The sequence below is a fragment of the Alexandromys fortis genome, unplaced genomic scaffold, assembly GCF_014885135.2.
Source record: "Alexandromys fortis isolate MF-2015 unplaced genomic scaffold, M_Fortis_MF-2015_v1.1 scaffold_26, whole genome shotgun sequence".
Lineage (NCBI taxonomy): Eukaryota > Metazoa > Chordata > Mammalia > Rodentia > Cricetidae > Alexandromys > Alexandromys fortis.
In genome coordinates, this window is record NW_026067894.1 from 5883438 (window position 1) to 5901136 (window position 17699).

Sequence of the window (17699 nt, forward strand, 5' to 3'; positions counted from 1 at the left end):
GGCTCAGCGCTAAGAGCATTACCTGCTCCCAGCACCCACATGGTGGCTCACAACCATGTGTAATGAGGTCTGGTGTACAACACCGTATACACGACAAAAAAAAAAAAAAAATGAAAAGTCAAGCTGACCATTGTCTCCATTTGAGCACTGGAGAAGCAGGGACAGATGGACTCCTGAAGGGAGGCTCACTGGCCAGTTAGCCCGTCTACCTGGCTAGGTTCAGGCCAATAAGAGACCTGTCTCACTGCTCTGGGAACAGAGGCACAGCTTCAGAAGCAATTCCTTGGGTGTCCTGGCCAGCCACCATATTGGTCTCAGGTATTAACCCAGAGTCATGATTTCTAGTCACTGGACCTGGGGCTCAGTGTGGAGATGGAAGAAATCCAGAGATGAACCAGTTAAGACCTTCACTCTTCCTCAGAATGATCTTATTCCCCCACTCATAAACAAATACACATTTGCATGATTAGATATTAGAAAATTAAACCTTTAATTACATAATCTGTTTTCAAAAATCATGTACAGAGTGAAGATTTCCCAGAGATGCTGGGGTTGGCAGATGGCCAGCACAGCAGATCAGCCCCCACCATTTCAGCAGACGCTCTGCTGCTCTAGGGGGAAACTGTTCCGTTTTCCGAAGAGACACACAGGACCCACAGTCATGGCAGGGTGGACAGCAGCTCTGTTAGCAGATTCGTCCAGGAGACCCAGGGCCATCCCAAACTGGTGCTCAGGCACTCAGCTCTGGGGAGCTGGCCTGCTGGAAAGGGGGACTTCCAGGCTCCAAGACCACTCAGTTACCCCAAGGCCTGGCAGCTCCTGCCCTTTCTGTCTAGAACCTTTGTGATACCTGCTCATTTGTCCGCATTCCATTCCCCCACCAAGGAATCATCTGAGCATGCCCACCTCCCCCGGTCCCAGGCCTCAGGTGAACAAGGGCTCAGAGTTTGCAGGTGGCCTGCGCCACTTTGGAGCTGGTTTTTCTGCTCAGGGCTTGACAGATGAAGTCCCCAGCTTCGAGGAGTTTCTGGAGGTTCACACCCTGGAAGAAGTAAGTCAGAGGATGAAGCCAATCAGGGCCTGCCCTCAACACCGAGGGAAAGAGACTGACAGCTATGGCACAGAAAGAGGAAGGCGACAGCATTCAGGCCCCTGTTGCAACCACTGTCTGGGATGTTGTGTCCAGCAGGCACCAGGGTTCTTTCTTCAGAGTGGCTGTGGGACCTCCACCAGAAGAGGGGCCTTATTAATCTTGTCTCATCTCCATGTTCGGGGTCTAGCACAGGGTCTGGCCATGGAAATGTATTGTTCACTTATTTGCTTTTCTGTCTTTTTTCCTGTGCCAGGAAAGGTACCCAAACCATTGCTCATGCTAGTCCTGAACCGCGTCCTCACACTACACAACTGTAGAGCAGCTGCTATCTGCTGCCGAGTGCCCAGGGCTAAGCACTCGAGATGGTTCCTTCTGGCACTGGAGACTGAACCCAGGGCCTCACCACTGGCCTACACCTCTGGCCGCACATTTTCTTAATTGCGTAATCCATTTGCTGCCATGACTAGAATTTGGAGAGATAATTTGAGGTTGCGCAGTCTGTGAGGAACAGATTTGGGTTTTAAATCATCAGATCTTAAAGCAGAGACTCTGTGTGACTTCTGTGCCACCACTGATGTCCCTAGTGTCTGGGGGAGCCCTGTGCACTAATTTCACTGTCCTCATTTCGCAGAGAAAACAGGCTCAGGGCAGTGACTCACTGCAGGCCATGAAGCCACCTCTCATGGCGGCTCTTTCCACCCTTTGTGGGGCCTCCAGGGACTGAACTGTGGACATCATCACTCTGAGGTCTTGGTCTCCTGTGCTCATGATCATGTCAAACAGACCAAAGTCCATTCTGCCATGCTGCTCCCTCTGCCAGAGACCCCTCTCCTCATCCCATCTTTGGCTGGCTCTTTATCATCCTTGGAGTCTTAGTCTACTCCTTCTAGGCCACCAACCAAGCCTCTCCTACTGCTGAGACCCTGTCTACTGGTTCTTCACACACACACCCCAGGCTGCTCTGCCAGGGCCTCTAAACTCACACGGGCCCGATCGCTGTATCAGCCATTTTCCACTCTCCTGGAGGACTGTTTAGTCTCTCCTCTGCTCTCTCAGAAATATAAAGCTCCCACAATCCCTGCCCCCCTTCTAAATGCCAGCCGCCCTAAGGATGGATGCCCATATGCCTATCCTCTGGCTCCAGTCCAATACTGCTTAGTTCTGGATGTCACCACCAGGGGGCAGGCAGGCTTACCGTGTGAATCCCTAAGCCAGTCAGCATGTAGACCAGGTCCTCCGTAGCCAAATTCCCTGAGGCCCCTTGTGCATAGGGACAGCCTCCAAGTCCAGCCACAGAGGAGTCCACAACGCTCACTCCCATCTGGAAACACAAGGATGGTGAGATGTAGCTGCCGGAGCCTGGAGGCCACTGAGCCTCTCCTCATAAGCCTCTTGCCCTGGAGTCAGGAATTCTGCCAAAGCCATTCTCCTGCCTGCGATCCTGCCGGGGGAATCCGCTGAAGGACAGAGCTTCTCTCCCTGGATCAGTGAACCTCCTTTGCTAGAGGAACTTCCCTCATCTATTCAGCTGACTCCTGGCTCTGTTTCTCCCTTTGGGGTTCTCTTTAGAGCGGCCCCTCTGGGACATCAGCCTAGCCCCTCGGTTCCAGGACAATGGCACTGATAGTGGACTCAGCTTCTCTGGAGGTGTTTTGTCTTGAATAGAGTCAGAGAAATGGGAGGTTGGGGGTCTCAGAAGATCTATAATTGACTAGTGAGGTGTGGCTCAGGGGGTAAAGGTGCTTGCCAGAAATTGTGACAACCTGAATTTGGTCCCCAGGCAGAAGGAAAGAACCAGCTCCTTGGTTGCCCTCTGACCTCCACAGGTGCCCGCACATCCTGTCAGGTCTTCAGGTGGAACACCAGCTATGGCCTGGTGCCAGCGTGGAAACCAGCACCAGAGGGCGCCATTGCAGCAGGTTCCACCTGCTAACTCTCTTGGTCATCCTGCTGCCCCCAAAGACGCCTCCCTGTTCCCTGAACATGGCAAGCATGCCCTCAGGCCTCGGCACCTGCACAGCATCCTCTCGTGACCTTCTGTGGGGAGCCATTCCCTTAATCTGGGGTGTCTCCATCTGTGGCCTCATATACTTTTGCTTCAGTATTTTTTCCAAGACAGAGTTTTTCTATGTAGGCCAAGCTGGCCTCGAACTTACAGAGACCTGCCTGGTTCTGCCTCCCAAGTGCTGGAATTAAAGGAGAATGCCGTCACCACCCGGCTCATCGATACTTTTATTAATAAATAAAATGAAGCTGGGCTGCTCTGTCCCGTGCCCTCCTGGGGAATGGGCACGTGGCTTTCATTACCTGCAGAGCTACCAAGGTGTTGGCCAGGGCTTGACCATAGGTATCATGGCAGTGGACAGCCAGTGCGGCCACAGGCACCTCCCGCAGGACAGCAGTCAGCATGTCTTTCATGAGTCCCGGGGTGCCCACACCAATGGTGTCCCCAAGGGAGATCTCATAGCAGCCCATTGAGTACAACTTCTTGGCAACCTGGAAAAGCGAAAGGATACTTAAGAGGATCCCAGTGGCACCAGCGTGACTCTAGGGCTCAGAAGCATGGACTCTGCCCCAGGCAGTTCACCTCTCTGAGGTGCTGTGTTCCTGGGTCCTAGGACCTGACAACTCCAATAGAAATGACAAGCTTTGCTCACAGGCTGGGAGACTGAGCCCGGAACAGAGGAAACCATGGCAGCGGCCCGTGACTCCCCTCTGCTTCCTCCACAGTGGCTGACAGGGATCAGGAAAAGGCCTTCCTTTGGCAATACGATCTGTGGACTGTGGGTCTAAGATACTAGCTGTGTTCTTTAAGGAGCCACGGGGAACTATGTAACTTTAGAGAAACTCATTTGAAACTGGCCAGCACCACAGAGCCTCAGCAGCCAAAGTTGCCCCTGAGGAGGCTGCCCATGCCCAGCTCTGAGCAGAGGGAAGCGGTGGCAGGAGACACAGATGTTTACTGTTTACACAGATGAGTGTCCTGATCAATGGCACAGTGACATCCCACCCTCCACCCCTGCCATGTGCCTACCAGATGACAGTGGTGGCAGGCCTCTGGGGCCATGTGATGCTGAGTTCAAAAGTTCCCACTCTGCAGTTCACTGTCTACCTGCTTTGGGGGTGTGACTTCTCTGAGCCTCAATTTCTGCTTCAGGGAAGTGGTGATGGGCTACAGGGAGGGCAGGTGACAACAGGAATGGGGTGCACAGACCAGGGAACAGCAGCCACTGGAGCCAGCAGCAGCCCTGGGGTCATCCCTAACTGGATGCCATAGGTATTGGGGAAGAACAAAAGGGTTCTGTAGGACACAATGGATGAGACCTTAGCTGCCATCAGCACCCTAGGTGGCCAGTGACTTGCCTCCTCAACTGCTCATGGAAGAACAGCAGCAAGTAGGCAGTGAAGTTTTCTGGATGAAAAGGCTGAAGTTCCTGGGTTACTCACACCTTGGTCCTATGGTGGGTCCTCCTCTGTGTAGCCATGGTTACTAGTCAGGAGGATGTGTGTGGTCTCTCACCTCCTACAAGGAACCCGGGGACTCCTGGGGATACCACACTGGCAATCGTGCCTCAGCTGATGAGACTGGAATCTGAACACAGGGCGTTCAGGTAGGTAGAGACCCGAGGGGCAGGTGCGGGCTGTGCTCTCAGTATGAGTGTGCATGCGTGTGTGTGGCGGGGAAAGGGTAAAAACGGTGTCCTACTGGGGAAGAGAGGCGAGGGCACCTGTGCATGCAGGTTGGTAAGGAAGCCAACCCTCACAAGACCTTGCCCACTGCACACACCTCAGCTACTTTAGCCGGGGAGACCTTCCCCTCGTAGGGGCATCCAAGGGCACAGGAGACATACCTGTGGAGAAACAGGGGGAACGGTGTCAGTGACCCAGCTCGTCACCATCAGGAATGCCTGTGACCATTTGACACACATCCCTGGTGAGGCCACAGTAAACATGAAGCTGGGCAGGAGGCCCAGTACTGGGTGAAAGGGTAACTCTGAGTGGGACAAAGGCTCTTTGGCCTAGTTTCTGGGAGGGAGAGCTATAGAAGCCTGCAGGGAAGGCGGGGCTAAGAGGCCACAGCTTCAGAAGCAGGTGGCAGGTGGTTGAGAACTCACAGTAGGTACAAGGAACCAGAGTGCACCTGAGCTGTCTGGAGGGGCAGCCCCATGCACTGGGGGAGATGGGCCAGTATTGAGGTCACCAGTGCCAGGATGAACACACAGGTTTGCACAAGAAGACAAGAACAGACGAGTCAGTACCAGGCTTGGGCCCCATGGCTCATGAGGTGAAAACGGTGTGCCAGGCACTGGGCAGAGCCGTGAGAGGACCCATGAAGGGCCCTCGCCTCCAGAAGCATGTTCAAATCAGGAAGATGGCAAATAAGACTGTAGTCACATTAGGAGGGGAGATAATTCCAGAGAGAGGCCGTTGTGAAGGACACAACAGGAGGAAGCACAGGCAGGCAATGCAGCAAGGGTTGCTAGGCAGAGCTCCCTGAGGTCATGGCGCCAGAGTTAGAGAGGGGAGGGTCTTCAGGAAGCATGTTTCTGTCAAGGCCAGAATCTGACATACCCAGGACAGAGCAAGGGACAGAACATCTAAGGCATGGGGAGAGACAGGGGCAAAGAAGGAAGACCTGAGACAGGAGGGGAGCCCAGGCCTGACCCGCGACAGCCGTGTGGTCTGCTCTCAGTGCCCCTGCTGGCTCTGGAGCATCTTTATTGAGTTAGGCTGAGGGTGGTGGCTCAAACCTGTAATCCTAGCACCTGGGAGGCTGAGGCAGGAGGATTGCCAGCCTTGGTGACATGAGATCTAGGCCAATATGAACCTAAAGAATGAGATGCTGTCAGAAGAAACCAAACTGAACCAAAAACCCAAATGCTTCATGGTCAAGTAAAATATTCTATCTATTAAGAGATGGAACAGGAGTGGTGGAGCATGTCTTTAATTCCAGCACTCCGGAGGCAGAGAGATCTCTGTGTGTTCCAGACCAGCCAGGGTTACACAGAAAGACCTTGTCTCAGCAAATAATTAGATAAATAAAGTATATAAATCAAAATAAAAAAATGTTTGCTGGATCAACATTCCAAAAATCTTGGTATGCTTTCCACCTTAATTTTGCTATTTACTGGGGCTGGCGAGATGGCTCAGCGGTTAAGAGCATTGCCTGCTCTTCCAAAGGTCCTGAGTTCAATTCCCAGCAACCACATGGTGGCTCACAACCATCTGTAATGAGATCTGGTGCCCTCTTCTAGCCTGCAGGCATATATGCAGACAGAATATTGTATACTTAATAAATAAATATTTTTAAAAAAATTTTGCTATTTACTCTGACATTGCTAAACAAGAAATAGTGGTTGGTGGCACAAACATCTGACCCCAGCTCTCGGGAGGCAGAGGCAGGCAGAACTCTGAGTTCAAGGTCAGTCTGGTAACAGAGTGAGTTCCAGGACAGCCAGGACTACATAGTGAGACTGTGTCTCAAAACAAGCAAACAAAAACAAAAACAAAAACAAAAAAACCCCAGAAACAACAAAAATGTAAGAAAGAAGGGAAGGAAAAAGAGAAAGAAAAAGTTAAAAGATTTAAAAAGATTTACCAGGACAGAGCACAGGCCTGGGGGGACACAGCTGGAGACCCAGCTTCCCCCGCTTCCACCTGTTTATCGGGTTTGTCAGGCTCTGTGATGGGAAAGCACAGCACCCAGGCACTGTAGGAAGTGGCCTGCTCTCAGAGAGAGCACAGCCCAGTGAGGTGAAGGTGGCTGCAGAGCTAGACAGCTAAGTGCCATGTTTCAGGATGTCAGAAGACTTTGGAACCCCAAAGGAGGGGCGCTGTCTCCTGTTGAGGGACAAAGAAAACCAAGTGGAGCTGACATCCACGGAGGACCGTGAAGGAGCTGAGGAGCAGAATGAACGAGGAGCACTCTGCCCACGGAGGGTGAGTGCACAGGCAAGAGACAGAAGGCATGTGGCAGAGGGTTGGAGGCTCCACCAGAGCCGGCACACAGAGCATGAACTACTGTCCATGCTGCAGAATGCCAGGGTGATGCGCACAGGGTCCTGAAACACAGTCAAAGCTTCACTAGCTGTGCATACAGCAGTGGTAGAGTACCTGCCCAGGAGGCTACAAGGCTTCATCAGTGCTGCATCTCGTCCCCAGCACTGCAGTTTATTTTCTTGAGACAGGGCTTTTCTGTGGAGCCTTAACTGTCCTAGAACTCAATCTGTAGACCAGGTAGCCTCAAATTCATAGAGATCTGCCTGCCTCTGCCTCCTGAGTGCTGAGATTAAAGGTGTGCACTACCACTGCCTGGCCCCAGGCACTGTATTTTGTTGCTGCTGTTGTTTGGTTTTTGTGTTTTGAAACACGTTTAAAGGGTGCACTACCAGGCCCCAAGCCACCAGGCCTGGCTTCCCAGCACTGTAAGAACCAATCCTGGGGCTGGGCATGGTGGCACATGGCATCCCAGCACTGAAGCAGAGACAGCTGGATGTCTGTGAGTTCCAGACTGGCCTGATCTACCAAATTTAGGTCTGAGAGAAACCCCAGCTAATCTTCTGCCTCCACTCCCTCGGAGAAAGGTTCAGTTGTGAGTTTGGGTTGTTCCCGCCCAGCAGGAGTCTGAGGTGGAGAGACTGGTGGGTGGGAGAATCTGGCTCCATTCCACCAGGACACTGAGGAAGGAGCCCTGTGAGGCCTGACTCACCCTCTCACAGGGATGCTGGCGGCCTGTGCGGCCTTCATGACTCCATCAAAGCGCTGGAAACTCTCGTCGATGGAGCAGTTCACATTCTTCCGAGTGAAGAGCTCAGAGGCCGCCCCAAAGATGCTGACTTCCTTGGCACCTGCAGCTACCTGCCAACATCCAGGTGAATACCTTTAAGCACTCTGTTCCTAGAAGAACTGGTCCCGTGGCAAAACCTTTCTTGTGGCAGGTTGGATGGTATGCAACTGTTACAGGCTGCACAGTCATATAAATATCCTTTAGGGAATAGGCTGGGGCAGGCGACACGGCTCGGTAGGGAAAATGCATGTGTTGTCAATCCTGATGACCTGAGTTCAATTCCCCAGGACCCACAAGGGAAAAGGAGAGAATCGAGTCACTCAAGTTGTCCACTGACCTCCATATGAGCGCCACCGCACACACGTGTGTGTGCACGCACATACACAAGTAAACAAACAAATTTAATAATAATAAACATATTATGTGGACATCCCAATATCTAGTTCCCCAGAACATGACCGTACTTGGAAAGAGAGTCACCACAAATGTAACTAGGTAAAATGAGGTCACGATGGAGCAGGATGGGCCCTAATCCAGAATGACGGGTGTCCTTAAAGGATGGCTGTGTGAAGAAAAGCGGAGGGCGACCCGAGGGTGGAGGCAGGCACTAGAGGGAGGCACTCACACCAAGGCTAAGTGCTCATCCCAGTCCCTAGAAGATGTATGCGACCCCCTGGCCTCCAGAATGTCAGACAGTAAAACGATTTCTGTTACAGTTTGCAGTATTTTCTCATAGCAGCCCTGGGAAACTTATATTTCAATTAGAAAACAAACCAAAAGCAAAGCTGGGGAATGTGGACATTACAAGCAGTGGGGGTCGAGCAACAACTGCAGAAGCGTCCCTGCACAGTGGGGGTTGAGCAGCCACTGCAGAAGCGCCCATGCACAGCGCTGGTACCCTTCCTAAAGCAGTGAGTCATGCATGCTGCAGAGAGCGCAGCACTTAAGAGCGCTTGCTGCTCTTGCACGGGATCTGGGTTGGATTCCCAGCATCTATAACTGTTTGTAACTCCAGTTCCAAAGGACCTTATGTCCTCTTCTGGTCTCTGCAGGCATTGCATGCGCATGATGCACAGACATTCAGGCAAAACACCAGAACATATAAAATAAAAAAATATAGAAAATGAAAAAAGAAGTGGGTGATTGCAGGACCTAATAGTTATAGCAAGCACGTGTCTCTCGGGCTCTTATCAAGCATTGCCTAACGGAAACAAATGGGCTCAGCTGTAAGCACCATGCTCAGTCCTCCTTCACGGGCAGACCTGAAGCTCAGAGGTTAAGCAATGTGTCAAGACAACAGAGCAGTCCCCTCGTCCCCAGTCTGATGCTGCTCATAGCCACTGGAGACTAGCTGCTCAGGGGGCCATCCCAGGGCAGGACCGGAAGACAAGGCAGGTCAACCTCTTACCGCTTCCTCGAAGCCTTTCACATTTGGAGTCAGGACTGGATAGTTGACGCCAGGAAACTTCTGAATGCCCTTCAAGACTTCAGAGTGGTCAGCCATCTGGGAGCCAAAGAAGCCAAGAGCTCAGTGCTAGAGAGACCCCTCTCACCACTGAATTTCCAATGCTTTCCCTATCTGTCTGACCACTGAGGGCTCGGGAGACATCCTGGGCAGTGTGATCTTGGCAGCTCCTATGGTCAGTACTGACAATTCTGTGGTACGCTCAGTCACAACCAGCAGCAGCCACTTACCCAGAACCTTCTCTGGTGGGCCCTGGTCACCCTCCATCTGCATTGCCTGGCACTCACTGTCATGGGATGGTTTGCCCACCCCTGTGAAGGGGTCCTTGTGGCAGATGGGCATGGGGATTGTATGTGCTAGGGAGACCTCAGAGGCCGCCTCTATCTTGAGAGAGCAAAGGCCTCACTTGGCAAGGGCTCCAATAAACCAGGGCAGAGCCCAGACCAATTCGGAGCCCCTGCCTCCCAGGTCACGTCCTTCCTGTGCCACACAGTGCTGAGACTCACTTGAGACCCCTGAAGCCAGGGACCTGGAAACCTATGCTTCCGACAGCCAGTGACTGCAAGAGCAAATGGGGGGCTCCCCAACATCCCATCCGCGACAGGCTTCTTCTGGAGGCTGGGCTCACCTGGGGAACCCACTTTGGAGAGACAAAGCTGGTGGCTTCAATAACAGGGAGCCCAGCTTCGGAAAGCATGTCTATCAGATTGATTTTCACGGGGGTAGGAACAATGTTCTGGAACAGACAGAGACCCAGAGAAGGGAAGTCAGCAACACTGGTACCGAAAACGACCATTTTCCTCCGATGCAGACTCTTCCTTAACTCAATGTGTTGGCTTACAGCCCCATCATCAACTGAGAGCAAGGTGCCTTGGCCAGAGTGAGCAGAAATGAATCCTCTGCTCTCTGAGTGCTGTGGATGGGTGGACCCCAAGTACCACGTTTTTTCTCTTTTTCTCCCTTTCCCACATAGAATCACTCAGCAGAACCTATGGATTCCTTTCTAATCTACCTACCCCTAAGATCCCAGGTGTAGTATGGCATGGCCTTCCTCTGTCAACTCAGTCTAAACTGGAAACTTCCTGAACTGCAGTCTCCAGTGCCTCACTTTCCTGCCCAAAAGCCATCCAAGACGGTTCAGCAGTAAAGACTCCATGCTCAGTTCCCAGTACTCTAGCTGGGCAATTCACAAATGCCCATTAACTTCAGCTCCAGGGTATCTGATGCCCCCTTCTGGCCTCTATGGGCACTCCATGCATGTGGCAGGTATACACACACAGGGACACACACACACACAAATAAAAATAAACCTTAAGCTGGGTGGTGGCAATGGTGCAAATGAATAAATATGAAAAAAATTTTAAAAAAACTTTTATAAAAAAGCCTCTCCTGGCTTCTTGGTGCCAGTCAGTAGGATTATGGTACAGGTCCTGACAATTCCCGGCCCACCCATCATCTTCCCCGGGTTGTAAGCCATCATATGGGTACTGGGAAGTGAAATTGGGTTCTCTAAGCAGGAAGCACTCTTAACCACGAGGTCAATGTCTCCAGTCCCCTCACAAGCCACACATCAAGTGCTCCAAAGCCACACATGTTGCGACCATAAATGGTGTGTGAACCACAGTCAAAGTTATCCTTGGCACATGAGCCCTGTGTGTACAGACTAGACACGTGACTCATACTCAGGTGTAGCAAACTCCCACTTTTAAGGGAGTTTTATGTTTCTTTCTAAGTAAATACTTCCACACATACCTAGGCCTATTTCTTCTACATAGGAGTAAAGTTGAATACATATTCTGTTTTGCAACCTGGCATCATTTAATATTCTTGTACTAATAGCTGCATAATATTCCAGTTTCTCAAAAGTCCATAATGTACCTGACCCAACTTCCCTGGAATGCTCCAGACAGACATGTGAACCATCTTTCCTGAGCCCACTTCCGTCTTTACCTTTTCATTCTGCAGACCATCGCGGGGGCCGACTTCCACGATCTTCACCCGCTTCGGGAAGGCACCCATGGATGATGTACCGGCCTTTGGTTTAAAAGAGGAAACCCAAGTGTCAGGACTTGGCACAGGACCGTGTAGAACACAAGGCTCTTCCTTCACTACTGCGAGCAGCCAGTTTCTCCCTATTTAACTCCACCTGGTCTCTTTCAGGATTAAGACAAAAAAGCAAAATATGCTTTGGGCAGGAATGAGCAAGAAGCCATGTGTCCAGGCAGATCCTCCTCTGGTTCAGCACGCATGCGCGCCCACTTGACAGCCCCATTTCCACACTTCTCATTAGGCAGTCCCCAAAGCCCACACTGCACAAACACTCACTTGACTCTATCCTGTCTGTCTCTGCAAAAGACATCACCTGCGCCCTGTTGCTCAGCTGGACTCTGACTCACCCCTTCCTCTAGTCACCCTGCCTTGGAGGCTCTGACCTCATTACCCACCCCTCCTTTCTGCTCCATTCCCTACTACCCTCTGCCCAACAAGTCGCTATGCTCCAATCCAGCAGGGCTGCCCTCTGCCTGGAATGCGCACCGATTCTTACACCCATCAATCACTTAGTGAGTCAGAGCGCCTTCCTTGATCTACCATCCATCACCTTTGGTACTTTGTATTTCACAAGACTGCCTTGTCTCCCTCCGCCCCCATCTCATCCTGGCTGGCACTGTCCTGGCAATGCACATTACAGGAACAACAAACAATGCACGAAGGTATAGTGTCCAGAGGACAATCGCTGAGCACCAAGAGGAGTCAGCCTCAGACCCCACAGCGGTGATGAGGGAATGAAGGCTTTGCTAGCTCCGTTAAGGCTTGACTAAAGCCCAATTCTGCACTGATGGGTGACATGGGGACATTAGGACTGAGGAGATGACATCCCCAGCAACTGAAGAAATTATTTTTCCAAAAGTTTAAAGCCTTTAGTTCACTGCACATCAGGTCTGCCGCAAATCTTCCCCTATCCACCTACAGACTGTTAATTATTATTTATTTTAGGTGTTTGGGTATTCTGTCTGCATGTATGTCTGTTCGCCACATGTGTGCAGTGCCCTCATAAGCCAGAAGGCGTCAGATCTCTCGGACTACAGCTACAAATGGTTGTGAGCCGCCGGGTAGGTTCTAGAAACCAAGACGGAGTCCTCTGGAAAGAGCAGCGGTCACTCTCTCCAGGCCTTCCGCCACCCCCAAATAAACATCCTGCAATGGGCAAGGGGAAGATGCGCCGCACAATACACCAGGGACCCCAGGCCCATGCAGCCCTTAAGGAAGGACACAGCTGTGCCATGAGTCAGCTGGAACACCTCAGTGCCCCTCAAGTGGCTTTGGTTTTAGCCGGCAATGGTTTCTAACAAAGGGGACAAGGCCCTGGATTATAAGAAGTCGGGGAGCTGAGTGAAGGTCCCTGCTCCTGGAGTCTCCCCTCCAACTGAGACGGTCAGCCTCTGCTGGTGTATCACCCCAAAATGACGCCAGTGGAGCTTAAGTGTCAAGGGCCAGGAACTTGGTCCTCCCCACTGCTCTTCCCACGGCCCTGGGACATAACAGACTCAGTAAGTAAAGGCTAAGGCAAAACGTGCCTGTTTTCTCAGGAACAAGCTGGCCTTAGTTCTACTTCTTTCCCCATAACTGCTCTTCATATAACAACAAAGGCCGGGTGTGGTGGCTCACACCCTAATCCCAGCACTTGGGGATGGAGGCAGGAGGGTCAGAAGCTCAAGCGTGTCTTCGGCTACCTAGCAAATGTGAGGCCAGCCTGAGACAGGAAAGATCTTATTTTTGAAATATACCCAGAGGCTGAAGAGACGGCTCAGTCACTAAGAGTGCATACCGCTCTTACAAAAGACCCGCGTTGGGCTTCCAAACACACGTCAGACAGCTCACAACTGCCTAAGTTTAGCTCAAGGAACCTGATCCTCTCTTCTGGCATCCATGGGCACCTGCACGCACACATGAATTTATATAATTCAAAACCACATAAGCGGTGCTGGACGGATGGCTCAGCAGTTAAGAGCACTTGGTGCTCTTCCTGAGTTCAGGTCCCAGCACCCATTGCCAACTGCCTATAATTCCAGCTGGTCTCCAAAGGCACTGGAACACCCATTGTACACATTTACATAGATATGCACACATAACAGACCAACAATAAAAACAAAACAAGAGGCTCGAGAGATGGTTCACACTCAAGAGCACCGGCTGCTCTTCCAGAGAATCTGGGTTCACTGGAACCCAGGACCCACAACACAGCTCCCAACTGTCTGTGACAACAGTTCCAGGGGATCCTACACCCCGACACAGACAAAATGCCAATGCGTATGGAATAAAATTAAATAAAGACAAAAACAGAAACCAGGGTTGGCAAGAATTAAGACACTTGCTGCTAAGCCTGACGACCGGAGTTCCACCCCTGGAACTCACACAGTCGGACAAAACCAACTCCTCAAAGTCGGTTGGCCTTTGGACTTTCACTAGGGCACGCTCACATATAAACAAGCAAACGAATAAATATAATTAAAAGCCAAATAAAAGAGAAAAGTGACAGCTTTTCATTCCATTCCACCAGGTTTTAAAAAAATGATTATGATCTAGCTGAGCATAGTGGTGCATGCCTGTAATCCTAGAGGCAGAGGCATGCTGATCTATTTCTGTGAGTTCGAAACTAGCCTGGTCTACATCATGAGTTCTAGGACAGCCAGAGTTACATAGAAAGATACTCTATCTCAAATAAACAAAACATTATTATCCACCATCTCGTTTCCTAACTTAAGTTGGAGTTGGCATTTTCATTCGATCCCTGAGCAATCAGTGGAGCTGGGTAGACTAAAGATACAGAAATGGTTTTCTGAGAGAGACCCACGAAATGCTTAGGAAGTAGTTTTCCCAAGTACTGATATACTGCCTAAACTCTCCAATATGTAATAAGCCCATCACTGAGCTGAGGATGTAGCTCCGTGGAAGAGTAGTGAAGTGGGGAGCTAATCTCCCCCCAAACACAACTCCACCAAAACACCACCCATGACTGATCACTCACCAAATCACCCTGAGACAAGCTATCCATTTCATGTACAAGCAAGATGAGTGAAATCCGTCACTCGGCCTTGAAAATGGCAAGCTCATCCGGACACCAGTTTGCGGCTTAACCAGCGCAGCTCCTTGGCCCTTTCCCTCCCCTCACTGTGCGTGGGAGAAGACCTAACACCAGGATCGCACAGGCCCAAAGGGATTGTGCCCGACCCACGCGACCCACGTTCTCCGCGGGAGTCCAGAAAAGCAACAAGACCCGGGGAGAGCTGCAATCAGGGATGCTTTTTCCAGGTGGGACATGTTTTTCACTAATAATAAAGGGCTGGAGAGTTCCGAAGCTCAGTTAGGGAAAGGAGCCAGAGCCACCGTAAGGGAGTTAGGACAACCGGGATGATGTCCCAGGTCTCCACAGTGACAGCGGGTTGCTTGGCTTCACAGGACTCAGTTTCCCCATTTCTTGCAAGGGATCTGAGCCAGACCGGCTGGATCCGGAACTCTCAAACCCTCCCGGCGTCGGCCCCTGGAGCTGCCCCGCTTCGTCTGTCAGAGTAGCCGACGAAACCCACCCGACCCCGACTGTCTCCCGCTTGGGGCACTTACAGCCCGGAGGGACGCCAAGCCCACCAGCCTTCGCGGGAAAGCTCTCCTCACTGTTGCCATCTTTGCCCAGTCCCGTGGCCACGCCCTCTGGGTCCCGCGTGACCGCCGAACGCCCTGTGGGCGGGACCAGGCATGGGGCGGAGCCTTGTGCGTGACGTAGACTCCCAGAGTTGGCTCCACCCCCACTCCGCCTTTGTTTTCCTTCCCAGCTGGTTATTCTGGTTATTCTCCGCGCCACGGAACTATTTTTTGGTTTTGTTTTGATTTTGGCTTTCTGATTCTATGTAACCCACGCTAGCCTGGAATTTACATATCACCCAGGTTGTCCTCCTACTCATGGAAATCCTCCTGCCTCTGCCTCCTGGATGTTGACAGAAGTAAGCCACTACATCTTGCCCATTCAGTATTTTCCAGGCTTGTTATAAAACACAAAGCAAGGAGCAAGGAATATAGAGATGGTTAAAACTTCAGCCGGGTATGGTAACGCACGTCTGCCGTCCCAGCACTCCAGAGGCAGAGGCAGGACTGTCCCAAGTTTGAGACCAGTCTGTCTATATAACAAGGTTCAGACTAGTCAAGGCTTCAGAGAGAGAGGCGTTGCCTCTTAAAAACCAAATCCAACCAAAGGGGGAAAAATGAGGAAATGTAGTGAAAGTCTCTCTTCCTGGGTTTAGAGTCTGAGAGGTATGGAGAGAAACGTGGTCGTAAAATGTCTAATTTTGAAGATAAGCCGCAGTACACCTGTTTTCTGTTGTGTTCTGAGCTGTCTGCATGTGTTAAGTATCTGCCACCATCTTCAGGCAGCAGCAGCTTCAGAGAAAACATTCTGTGATGGGTTCGTGAAGGAGTAAGAGCTATCCAAGCGAAGAGGTTGTCAAGTACAAGACAGTAGAAGACTGAAAGTCCTCCCCTCCTCAGGAATTAGCAGAACCCTGGGCTGGGGAGACAGCTTGGTGCACAGCACAAGGTCGTGAACTGAGATTCCCCGGTGCCTGGTACTGGCGGGCATAGGAGTGCACGCCTTGAATCCCAGCACTTGGGAGACAGGCAGGAGATCTGCCTGGTTTACACAGTGAGTTCCAGGACTGAACAGAGAGATGCTCTCTCAAAGAAACAAAAGAATTTAAAAAAATATTTATTATTTATACAGTTAGCCAGAAGAGGGCACCAGACCCCATTACAGATGGTTGTGAGCCACCATGTGGTTGCTGGGAATTGAACTCAGGACCTTTGGAAGAGCAGGCAATGCTCTTAACCGCAGAGCCATCTCTCCAGCCCCAAAAGAATTTTTTTTTAAAAACTTCATCAAAAAGGTTTCCAGACAAATCGAATACAAATGCGGTGACCCTGAGGTAAGGAAACGGATGCTTGGTGCAGTGTTTTTCAGTCTGCATGCTGCACCCCATTAACTGCAGTAGCTTCTTGGGGGATGCCAATCATTTCTAAAAATAATGAAATAGGAAGTTATCAGAGAACATTAGAGTAATAGAACAGACAGGAGAGGTGGCTCAGCAATTAGGAACACGTGTTCCTGCAGAGGTCCTCGAGTTCAGTTCCTGCGCCCACATGACGGCTCACAACCAATGGTAAGTAACCATTGGTAACTCCAGTTCCAGAGGATCTGGTCTTCTGGCCCCTGAAAGCACTGCATATATGTGATGCACAAACTTGCAGGCAAACTACCGCCTGGCCGAAGTTATTCTTTTTCATTACATGTAGATGTGTACCTGCATATGGGAATGTGTGTGTTGCTGGATCTTCCGGAGCTGTCATTACAGATGGTGGTGAGCTGCCTACTATGGGTGTTGGGAAACCGAACTAGGATCCTCTGGAAGAACAGCAACTGTTCTTAACCACTGAGCCATCTCTCTCTTCAACCCAGTAAATAAGCATCCTGGGTGTTGTGGTTAATCCCTGCAGTCTGAGATACACAGAAGGCTGACTGGAGATGGAGCTCCATTGGTACAGTGCCCGACTAGCATGCAGGAAGTAAGAGCCGGAATGTTGCCACACAGGCTTCTAATCCCAGAGGTGGGGTTCCCCCCCCAGGAGTTCAAGGTCATCTTCAGCCTCAGGCAGTTCCTTGCCAACCAGGATGAGCAGAAACTCTCTCACAACAACAGAGTTAGCTCTTTGAGGTTGAGGAGATGGCTTTGAGGATAAAGTGTTAGCTGCACAACCCTGAAGACCTAGGTTTGGACTCCCAGTACCCACAAAAGATCAAGGCATGGCAGCACATACCTAGAACCCCAGTGTTGGGGAATGGGGAGCCCCAGAGCTTGCTGGTCAGTGAGTCTAGCTAGAATGATGAGCTCTGGGTTCAGTGGGAGATCGTTTCTCGTAAAGTAAGGTGGAGAGCAACAGGTACAGACACCTGATATTGACCTCTGGCTTCCAACTGTGCACACCCTGGCACACGCATGTGGGCACACATGCATACACACTTTTATGTTGTTGTTTGAGACAAGGTTGCTCTGTAGCTGGAACTAGCTCTTGTAGACCAGGCTGGCCTCTAACTTACAAAGATCCGCCTGCCTTTCCTGAGTGCTGGGATTCAAAACGTGTGTGACCACCCCGGCCATTTAAAAAAATTTTAAAGCTTATTGTGAACACAGTGTTCTCCCTGAACGTGTGCACTTTTCTTTGCTCCCCTCCTATTCAACCCTTTCCCGAGGTCCCCATGCTCCCAATTTACTTAGGAGATCCTGTCTTTTCCTACTTCCCAACTTTTTTTT

The 17699-nt window shown here is 51.0% G+C and overlaps 1 protein-coding gene across 1 annotated transcript; it reads right to left on the reverse strand.

The window, feature by feature from the left end:
• Positions 1 to 466: 466 nt before the first annotated feature.
• Hmgcl (3-hydroxy-3-methylglutaryl-CoA lyase) lies at positions 467 to 15090 on the reverse strand. Its single transcript, XM_050154500.1, has 9 exons — positions 14965 to 15090; positions 11296 to 11379; positions 9974 to 10081; positions 9289 to 9384; positions 7803 to 7951; positions 4881 to 4944; positions 3401 to 3589; positions 2289 to 2414; positions 467 to 1042 (listed from the first exon to the last, which is right to left on the reverse strand). The coding sequence occupies exons 1-9, from the start codon at positions 15022 to 15024 to the stop codon at positions 941 to 943; spliced, it is 978 nt and encodes a 325-aa protein (XP_050010457.1). The 5' UTR covers positions 15025 to 15090; the 3' UTR covers positions 467 to 940.
• Between the last annotated feature and the right edge of the window lie 2609 nt (positions 15091 to 17699).